We start from the raw sequence: 11,340 nt of genomic DNA, 5'->3' as shown, positions 1-11,340 counted from the left end.
CGGGTTACAAATATCTTCCGATATTACACAGCAGTCACTCACGGTCTGTAACTTTTATTTCTTAGCTTGCCTTTCTTTATCTTCTTGTCACTGGAACAACTAACCTGCATCATGACCTAAAGCTACCAATCTCAGCTTACTGCTGGGTGTTTTGCCCAAAGGGATCATGTTCCAAAAAAGTGATTTTTTCCCCCAAAAAAATCATGGCAGGAATTTAAACTGTTGTCATTTGTTGTCCATCCATCCATCTTCATCCGCTTTATCCGAGGCCGGGTCGCGGGGGCAGCAGCCTAAGCAGAGAAGCCCAGACCTCCCTCTCCCCAGCCACCTCCTCCAGCTTATCCGGGGAACACCAAAGGCGTTCCCAGGCCAGCCGAGAGATATAATCTCTCCAGCATGTCCTGGGTCTGCCCCTGGGCCTCCTCCCGGTGGGACATGCCCGGAACACCTCACCCAGGAGGCGCCCAGGAGGCATCCTTGTCAGATGCCCGAACCACCTCAACTGGCTCCTTTCGATGTGGAGGAGCAGCGGCTCTACTCTGAGCCCCTCCCGGATGGCCAAACTTCTCACCCTATCTCTAAGGGAGAGGCCAGCCACCCTTCGGAGGAAGCTCATTTCTGCCGCTTGTATCCGCGATCTCGTTCTTTCGGTCAGTACCCACAGCTCGTGGCCATAGGTGAGGGTAGGGACGTGATCGACCGGTAAATTGAGAGCTTAACTTTACACTCAGCTCCCTCTTCACCACGACGGACCGGTGCAGCATCCGCATCACTGCAGTCGCAGCACCAATCCGTCTGTCGATCTCCGGCTCCCTTCTCCCATCACTCGCGAACAAGACCCCGAGATACTTGAACTCCTCCACTTGGGGCAGGAACTCATCCCCAACCCGGAGTGGGCACTCCACCCTTTTCCGGCTGAGAACCATGGCCTCAGATTTGAGGTCATTTGTTGTCTATCTGTCAAAAATAGGTCGAACATATCTCTCATGCATGATGTCAAGTCATTTTAAGCCAGAAAGAACATTCCCATCACAAAGTAGAAGCTGCAATCAGCTTTTGCCAAAGTGACTATCCTTTATTTATCCTGGTAAAAAGTCTCAGTGACAGTAAAATAACATGTGCTTTTAGCTTTAAGATACACAGATGAGGGCTTTTAGAAACTATAGGACATTTTAATCAAAACAAAACTAGCTTTTTGAAGCCATAGATTAGATATGAAAAATAGACATGATGATGATGTCACCTATTGGTGAAATGCCATTATGAATCCTCAAGTTGTGAAACTAGTGTGATCATACTGTGAAACGGGATGCTACATGCACATTGGCTACCTACGTGTCAATTACAAATGTATAACCAAGCACACCCTGGTGTAGTCTCCTCTTTAACTCTAATGGGCACCTTAGTTTACAGAGTAAACATAACGCTGTTTTCAGTAAGAATAAAACTAGTGATTGAGACTATAAGAAAAGTGTTTACTGGTATCAAAGAGCAGGGAAGACTTAAACTACAACTACAACTGGAAGCCTGCCATTTAAAAATGTCAAATTCATGTCATTTCTGCTTTGGCCTCATTTGATCAACTTAAATGCGATGACATTATAGAATAGAATAGAATAGAATAGAATAGAATAATCCTTTAATTGTCCCACAAGGGGAAATTTGGGTGTAACAGCAGCAAGAAAGACACATATACAAACAAACAGTACACAAGACACAGAACAGAAACATACACAATTTTTATGATGGCTGAGTCCTCTCTAAGCCAGCTCATTACCTCACCATTAAGCTTAAAAACGACCAGTTTACTCCCCACATTTGGTGACATCTCATGAAGAAAGCCACACCTCGTCACACCCACCACTACTTTACCTTCGCCGACATTCGGCCCGTTATTATATTTCCCATTGCACGCGAACGCAGCGGGAGACAGGAGGTGGAGAGAGGTAGAGGATGAACGACAGCGAGAGAGCAGGAGAGGAAAAAAACATAGGAAGACCCAGCTAACGCCAACACTGTTGGCCTGTCCTCCAGAAACAGAGAGATAAAAACAGAATTACAGTTTTTATTTTTAGCGAAGATGCAGCTCCGCGAACACTTCGTCGAGTGTGTTTGAGACTGCAGAAATGCTGTGCCGGTAGTTTGCTAGGTTACCCGTAAAGACAAAAAGGGCATCTCTCTGCTTCAGCATAATCCTTGGATGAGAGTCGCCGTATAAGCAGCGAAAGCCTCCCGCTGCCGCCTCCTGGTTACAGTAACGGTAGGAGGGGAAGACTGACTACGCGGCCGACATGAAATTCACAGAGCATCTGTCAGCTCACATCACCCCGGAGTGGAGGAAGCAGTACATCCAGTATGAGGTGAGTTAGCTTCACGTTAAACCTGTACTAGCAGCTAGTTAGCACACTGGCTAACTATACAACCGGCCAACCGGTTACTTCATTTTAGAAATCTTATTTAAACATGGCCGTCGTCCTTTAACAGGAAAACACACAAGGGTCCTTCAGCGGATGTGCTTCAATACAAGCAGGAGCAGGTCGTTAGCGTTAGCCAGGCAAACTAGGCTAGCTAGATATATGTTGTTGCTCTGCAGGTTCGAGCAGCGGAGTCCCGCGTGTAGGCGTGTGCGTGCACGCGCGTGTCCTCTCAGATGTGTTTAGGAGACAAAACCGTTTCGGCTGAGTCATCATTTATTGAGTTCGTTAATCTTTGGACCGTTAACCCCGGTGTCTGTCGTTAACCAGCTGAGCTGAGTGTGGGCGATCAGGGAAGAGGTGCCGATCGCTCAGGTCGACCTTTGAGCGATTAATGCCATTGATCTCTTATCTCTATTGGAGCCTAATTTGCACGAGGGTCTGACAGTGTAACCAATAACATACATGAACAACACTGCAGCCGCTCACCCTGCAGCTGGCCGCATGCTGTGCTCGTCAAGGTTGCTGTGACCACTCCAAGCTCTTCAGCACCATCATCCAAATACCAACTGAGGAAATGTCAGTGACCCGGTGTTTCATTCTTCCAGCAGAGCATCGGTGACTCAAAGGGAAATCAAAGCGTGTTACTGAGGCCCTGTATGTTGATTTTTCACGTTGAATCGGCTGTATTACAGATTTCGGCTCATAGTCACTGCCAATGTTTGTTTTCTGCTTTCTTTTTACTTTGTGAACTAACTGAAGTAAAATCGTTGTTGTCCTCAGAGTTCCCGCTTAGAGCCTCAGACTCTAAGCCTGTTTACGTATTCATTTTTGGTAAAGTTTCAGATATGAGCAGAAGGAAACCTTTTGTCAACTTAGAACCAAATCCTTACTTGCACCTTGAAGCCCCAAAGTTAGTGTAGAGTCTTGAAGTGCCAGGCATGGACCACGATAATCCTGGACCTCTGCTGTAATACACGTGGTGTTGTTTAACAGACATTGAAATGCGTTCACATGCAATCAGTGTGTAGAATAAAGTGGTCGATTCCAGTTGCAATAGGCCAATAAAAACACATGCATCAAGTATCATCTGCTGTTACAGGCTCTGTCAATATGTATGTGCAGACATAAGCTATAAAGTTGCATCAAGAGGTGTTGTACACCACCTTGTTGTGGCTGGACTTCAGTGTCATGTTCCTGTCTTCAGGTTTCCCCTCTCGTACCTGTGAGCAGCAGTGTCGGCCTTTTTGGTGACAGTAGTTGCAGTGGTCATAAGTCACAGTCACACTCTGGTACAGCTGCGCAGGCTTTAGTCAGTGTCACTGGATTTGCTAGCATAACAAAACTGGACACATCAGGATGAGTAGGAGCTTGTTTACATAATCGTTTGTTTAGCTGAAGCATTGATTGGGTCAAACCTGCATCTCTCTGTATTTCTCCAGTCTGTGTGAACTGGAGCTGAGATTCTGGCTTGAAGTCAGAAGCCATCAGTCATCTCCTCGGCGCTCCCGACACGTTGTTTTAATCTGGTGTTCCTTTAGTGTGACATTCACATTAAGCTTGGAGCCAAATACCTTTTCCAGAAGTTAGAAATGGTATTAGCAGCCTTGTTCGGTCTTTTATCAGCCTTGCAGCTTTTTGAAATTCCCATTAGCTTAGCACAGCTCGGCAGCTCCAGGCACTAAGATTTACCTGCAATCACAAAACAAACAGCCTCAGCTGAAACAGAAAGCTGCTGACATGGAGACGAGGCAGTAAGGTTAGTCTGATGGAAGAGTCCATCAGCAAGGACTGTTGATGGTGGTAAGCTGCACAGACACACAGTCATGTGCACATAGAACAGTGAATTTTGTCTACATTTACTTTCTGTTTAAATAAAGATAACTCTGCAGCTGTTGTAAATGACATGCATCCAATACACTTGTTAACTTTAGCCCAAACCAAGGTGATGAAAGAGCAGTTGGCTTAAAAGACCCTGTCTAGAGGAAGTGAGTTGTTTTGCCTGCTGTTTGCTCTATTTTTACCTGTAAGTCCAGAGACAGAAGCACAGGCATCTAGGAGCACCCTTAGTTGTAGCATGTATGTGTGCTAATGAGAGTGTCCAGGTAACAGGAAGTTGTCAGACTGCAGAGACAAATTTAGCCAGCGTGGATAGGGACGTATCAGTAGGCGAGATGGAGATGATGACATGTTGGGCCACAGCTTTAACAGTGTTGTTGACACCAACAGTAGAACGTGTCTGTTTGGCTGGGACTGTAAGTACATCTGTGTCTTTGACACACTCAGAGGCTAATCACATGCCCGCCCAGCAGTTTTCACTCACAGATTGGAGTTTATGACTTTATAACCATAAGTGGTATTACAGCAGCACTATTTTATCTTCTGTTCACACAGTTGCATACGTGTGTGATGAATCAGTCTGCAGGTGCATGTATGTAATGCATGGTTACAGTGGACTACCTGCTGGCACTCAGTTCAGAGCAGTATTATTCAGATGACCTTGAATTTCTTGGTCTCTCTGACATAAAAACTGCATGATGGATAAAAGCTGTTGTGGAATTCCTCCATAGATTTCAGTTCTGGCTTCTCTGAGTGTCCCATCTTGTTCATATAACCTTTGTTTGAAAATGCCAAATCTGATTTATCTTTGCTACGGTGAGGGAATGACAAGTATTTCAAACAATGGCCGTGTATTTGTTGCTTATTTCCTCCGAAGTTTCAGAGGCTTTCTTTCTGCCCCTGCAGTGTTTGGACACAGACCAGATGGAGCTTGTTGTTCCACCCAGCTGTAAATCTGGCCCTGGGCCGTGTTAGTTTTAGTCCCGTGAAGATGTGGGACCTGGGCCTGTGGGGATCAGGGCCGTTACATGTGTGCGGTGTTTTCTGTCAGCTGTGTTTGGGTCAAACACCGAGCAGCAGAGGCCCATAAACTGAGCTGACATGATAGGATGTCTGCTAAAACAAAGGCAGTTACCTTCTGTGTAGGCCAAGGGCGTAGATTTGGTTTTGGCATTGGTGGGGACGGATGATTCAACCACCGAACCCTGCCCCGTTTCTTTTTCTTCCTGTCTTTGCTTCTTGATAAAAAAGGAGAAATATACTTGCCTACATATGCTATTCTACATGCTTTTAAACCATTTAAAATTACAATTCATAGTTTTATATGTGAATTATATAATGTTAAATTACTATTAAACAAATGACTAAGTATTTTAGACTTTAGTTTACTTCAGCCATATTCCATATAAATTAAGTATCGTACAAAAATAAAAATAGCTTCAAATACATTCATGACAATAAAAGAATATGACTTTAAGGACTTAACAACATTACTTCAGTTATAGTACACCAACATCTCTGATACATTAGCACTAAGGGAACACTGAATGACCTGCTGGTTTTTGTCCATAAAACTACTCATCTAAGATTACCACAAAGTAAAAGATCTCTCAGCAACATTATGCAACATTTTAGGCACTGTTGCCCCGATCAGCTCAGTGAGCTGTTTATTCTAAACATGAACTACTGTTACAGCAACAGACATGGACACAACAGCTCAATGTCCACTATGTGAAGGAGCCAAACACATGCCTTCTCCTCTCGTTAACTGAGATGAACTGCTGCCATATTGGTTTTACATCTATACTGTCCAGTCTCCCCTGCTGGACATGGTACACCCTCTGTAAACTAATATCTGGCTTGTTTGCTGTTTTCTCTGACAGTTTCAATCAAAATTAGAAATGCTACTCTGAGACTGAGATAACTAATAGTTGTGCAGTTAGTTTCCAAAACACGTTATTCATGGTTACATACAATTTTAGACTGATGTGGGCCAAAGTCTAAAACGATGTGCCGGGAGTTTGCGGTTCTCGTCGGCTCAGATATTTGAAGTTTACTCAGCTACATTCTCGCCTGAAAATATGTTAAAAGTTTATTTTGCGACCCAGAAAGAGTAATAAGAGTAATACTAAAACTAAGAAGCTGTAGTAGTAGTAGCCATTGTTGGAAACTGGAATTGGCTGGGCCAATCTGGGATATGCTTTTTCAATTTTGTTGTCCGGGTGGAAAAACGGGAGACTTTCGGGAGGGGCACTGAAATTCACGATTCTCCTGGAAAAATCGGGAGTGTTGGCATGTATGGCGTAGCATTGCCTGTAACGTTATTATGACGGACACATTTTATGAGTGAACTTGACTTTAAGTGACTTACAGGTTTCTTTGAAAAACACTTTCTTATATCCAGGTTCTTCCTTTGTGCTGCCATCCTCCTCTCCTCCTCGCAGCGCAGGCTTGCCGCTGCCAAAACTAAACAGAGCTCCCTGAAAGGCACAGCCAATCACATTGGCCATATTTGTCACATGACGTAGGACTCCAGTAGAGAACGTAATTTAACTCTTTCTGCACCGCTGGGTGAATGAGACGCTGACAGATCGTTTTTTTTCTTTCTATCGGGTTTGTTTTTCTTTACTCGAAGAGATCAAATTATTGGTGGGGACATGTCCCTTCCGTCCATGCCAAATCTACGCCCTTGGTGTTGGCGGTTTTCAGCATGCTACCACTGATTGCAGTTTTCCCAGCACTGCTGACATTCTAACACTGTGCAACTTGTGTTTTTTACTGAAGTTTTATCATCAAAGTGTGAGAAATGTAGTAATAATAATAATAATAATGATGATCCAGGGTCAAACTCTGTTGACATGCTGGCTCCATTTAAACCTGTGGAGGGAAGCAGCTTCATGTAAAGTGCCAGACTCGTAGTGTGTCTACCAGACTGGCGCTGTAAGAATAAAAACGCCTGCTGGTCATCCGTATGACTCAACGGGCTCATTGACTAGAAACCCTGCTGCATGACTACATGGCTGGAGCTCTGTGAGTCTGGGATATATTTTTCTGTATCAACAGTTGAGATGTTTGTGTGTGTTGGAGGACGAAGGTCAGGAAAATGAACCAGACAGAAATGGGAGAAGCGAGTCGGTAAGAAAAGAGAAAGATGGGACTGGTTGGGCTCATTTTGTTACCAGCTGATCTGTTGTAATAATAATAAAACCATTTGGAGTTGTTTCTGGTCATTGTTTGTTTGTATGGTTCAAAAGCAAAAATAGATTTCTTTCAAATCTTTTCCAACGTTCATAAACACCAAATAACCTGATGATGTGTCAGGAGCTGATGATGTTGCAGACATAGTGTTTCACACACAGGACTACAGATTACAGCTGCAGCCAGACTCACTTCTTAACTCGATCATAGAAACATGTAAAAAGTTCAGTGAAAGTGTATGAAACATCAAACTTGTACTACTGCTGTAGGCGAGGCAGCGTACAGAGTGGTGAATTATGCGGGTGTGATGTCACACCTAGGGATGGGTATCGTTTAGGTTTTATCCGATACTGGTGCCAAACCTACTTTTGAAACGGTGCCGGTGCTTAAATGGTGCTCAAACCGGTGCTTAAAGAATGGAAAAAACACAAACTTTGTCCAAAAACCTCTCATGTTTAACTGTTTCCCACTTTTTCTTTGGTCATTTTAGCCTTTTTGGCCAGGGTGAAGGGAGCATCTGCCATCAAACAAGAAGACAGCCGCATGTAACTACGACGCTGTTTGCTAGTTCACCTTACATGCATTAATGTAATAACGTGGTTAGCCTACTCAACGTAAATTACACACGAACAACATGAAGCTACTCACGCAGAGAAGAACGGCTGCTGCTGCCATCATCATCCTCATCATTTCTGCTACACTGGCAGGGCTAGGGGCCCTTTAAAAAAACGCTATGTGTCGCCAGGTGTTTCATCAGATTCGAGGTGTTACCTCCTTTGACAGTATCAGCTTAAAGCACTTGTTGCAGGCTGCTGAGTTTGCATCTTTTGCTGTGAAGTACAGCCAGACTTTGATCGCTTCGCCTTGGGCATTTTTAATCTGTAGCTCTGCTCTAAAAGAACGTACGTACCTGGGCCCGCCTACTATCCTTGGAAAGGTAAAATGATTGGCTAGAATCCAAAGTGTATGACATCTCAAGAAAGAAAAAGCACCGAAATAAAGCACCAAAATGTGCGCTGCTTTTCGGTCTGGTTACTACTGTTTATGTCAGAACCGATACCGGTACCCATCCCTAATCACACCACATTTATGATGGCGACAGGGCACTGGCCAATGTCTCTCACCTCATAGACCCAGTGGTGGTGACCATGGTGTACATGTACTAGTGTGGCTCTGTGTCACCAATCCTGTCATGGACTGAAAACGATCAACTGAAAAATACTTACAGAAGATATTTGGCAGATGCTGAAGACATATTTCACATCATACAACTTGGTTTTTCAGTAGTATGGATGACCTGCCATATCTTATGTGCCTGGTTTGTCATTGGTTGTATTTTTCCAGCACGCCACTGCAGCTCAGGCTGTGCAGGAGAAGTGGAAACTGAGCCGCAGCAATTCATGGGAAGTTAGTTTGCTGATGATAGCTGGTTTCAGGGGGGTGAGGAATAGAGAAGCTGACAGTGAAATGAGGGTTTTACTTCAGGCACCGTCTTAGTCAGAGGACATTTAGAGGAGGCTTTCAGAATGGTGACAGACCTCATTAAAGCACAAGAGTTATTTTTTCCACACTCTGGGATAAGACTTGGATAGATGGAGCGTGTAACTCTGTGCATTTTTCCACTAATGTTGCTACAATTAAAAGTTGATTGGTTTTTACTGTACTTACACTCAACCACGGCATGTCTGAACAAAACTGGGCGGTGTACAGTAAACTAACTTAAGACCACAGGTTCTTATTAAGCTTTCCACCTGAGTCATCTTAAGTACGCAGGCTTACATGTACCTTTAGAGCAAAGAGTCTCTGTGTTCATCTGGTGGGCGAGCTGCTGGGAATCCAAACATGTACCAGTGTGAAGCAGAGCTCGTTTTGATGAAAGTTTCCAAGCGTCCAGCTCCAGGATGCAACGGCTGGTTGCCTGAAAGTTTGTGATGGTTGGTGCAGCAGAACAGGAAAATCATTCATAAATGCAGCCAACAGAGCACTGAGATGCCTACCAATTGCTGATAAAACATAAGCAATTTAAGCTTTTAAAGAACAGAATTAAAAGTATACAAGACACACTTAACATCCTAACATCACCTATCGATGGTGTTGAGACAAACTATTTGCCCTCCTTCTGATTTCGTAGTTTTTAATACATTCCAATAAAGAAGGATTGTACAACTCTGAAGGAAAGTCTGCAGAAAACCTGGGTCTGTGTTGTTGCTCGTCTTCAAACACCAAAACAAACACAATCACACGTCACTCCTTGTGAAGAGCTGCCTTCAGAAGACTGAGCCTTAATGACTGGCCTGCACAAAGCAATTACTTGAATCCTTTTGGAAAGTCTGTGAGGTGAACCGAAGACCAAGGTCCGTGCCAGCACACCATCAAATCTGGAGGAGCTTTACAGAAATTTCACTGTCACTACAATTTAAAATAGAATAGCAACAATGTGGCCAGCTGATGTACTGAGCTGTAAACATGTTGTTTGTCCTGCTGACGCTGACAGTCTGACTTAATTTTGGACCAAGTGGCTTTCAGAGTTTGCAGTTTTTACACTTCCATGTTGGTATTTTTCACTCAGTAGATTCTGCTCAGCCTGGGCGTTTAGTTGGGCTCTGTTGAGGAGTCATTGCAGCTAACTTTGCCCTCTCAGGCCACTAATGAACCGGCTCCCGTCAGCTAGTGTCTGATGCCTTCTATTTTAGCCTAATTCAGCAAATATGAATGGTTGGTAAGTTGGTAAGCAATTTCCTTATTCTACTTTTTTCATTAAAGACTTATTTTTATGTATTAAATGAGGAGACACAGTTGCTTCTCCTTTTCCTTTGGCTCATTTCTTCATTTTCTCATATTCACTTGCAGTTAAATCTGAATCTCTGTCTCTCTGTGTACTCGGCCTGTACCACTACACTCGCTGTCTTTGGAGCACCTGCCCCCTGTCCTTTTTCACACAATGGTATGATCCCAGTCTGTCTCTCCATGTGATTGGCCACATTGACCCCTGGGTCCTGAGCAGCAGCAGCTGAATCTTCAGCTCTCCGTGACTGAGGTCGGCTCGTTCACGAACAGCTCATCACTACAAGTCAACGTGTACTGACTTGTAGTGATGACTACTGACTTTCAAGAACATGTCCATAGAAGAACACTGGGAACACTGGGAACATGGCAACTGTAGAGAGAAAAGGGAACAGAAATATCTAAAGGCTTCAGTGTCATAATCCTCATGTCTGTAACTAAATATCTTTCTGAAGCCAGAGGCAAACATGTGGAAACACCAGTGTTGGAAAGACTGAGTAAATATGTCAGATGGATGTAAAATGATTTACTGCTGATAACACTGGGAACACTGGGAGCACTGGCTGATGCCTGATCCTCGCCTTCAGATGAAACTTCCCCACGTGTGACATTCGACTTTGACATCTGTGTAAAATTTCCCATCTGTCTCTGTTTGCTGCTGTCAGTGAGCTCCCCTAGTCCCAGAATGCTTTGCAGCCTCTGAGCAAATAATTATTAGACTGTTCATACACATGTTCATACACATGTTCATACACATGTTCATACACATGTTCATACACATGTACAAGCCTGCACCCTGACAGAGCCTCGTACGATCTGCTGGCCCCCTGCTCCTGATGTCTGCACAGTAATGCATATTGTAGTTTATTATTTGTATATTGAGTTAAATTAAACCTGCAGACATTGGCCTGCTCTTTTTATATGTAGTATATGGATCTGTGAAAAAGTTGTACAGCATCTTCTATACAGGTAAAGTCAATGTGAAGTGTTTCACAGGTGATTGAGAAGCTGGTCAGACAAATGTGAAATAGTGCTGTTAAAGTTGTGTTTGTGTCATCGTTGTAAACACACACAGAGGGCACAGGGTCAGACCCTCTGCTCTGTT

General features: G+C 43.9%; 1 protein-coding gene across 2 annotated transcripts in view; it reads left to right on the top strand.

Annotated features, from left to right (window-relative positions):
* The first annotated feature begins 1,908 nt into the window (after window positions 1-1,908).
* Window positions 1,909-11,340, top strand: part of LOC116321942 (xenotropic and polytropic retrovirus receptor 1 homolog) — a 43,531-nt gene continuing 34,099 nt past the window's right edge. For both annotated transcript variants that reach the window (XM_031741889.2, XM_031741888.2), the window contains exon 1: window positions 1,909-2,360. In XM_031741889.2, coding sequence (XP_031597749.1) covers window positions 2,292-2,360 — 69 coding nt within the window. In that variant the 5' untranslated portion in view covers window positions 1,909-2,291. The remainder of the gene's footprint in view (window positions 2,361-11,340) is intronic.

Source organism: Oreochromis aureus, linkage group 18 (genome assembly GCF_013358895.1).
Source record: "Oreochromis aureus strain Israel breed Guangdong linkage group 18, ZZ_aureus, whole genome shotgun sequence".
Taxonomy (NCBI): Eukaryota; Metazoa; Chordata; class Actinopteri; order Cichliformes; family Cichlidae; genus Oreochromis; species Oreochromis aureus.
This window is presented reverse-complemented; position numbering and strand designations above follow the sequence as displayed.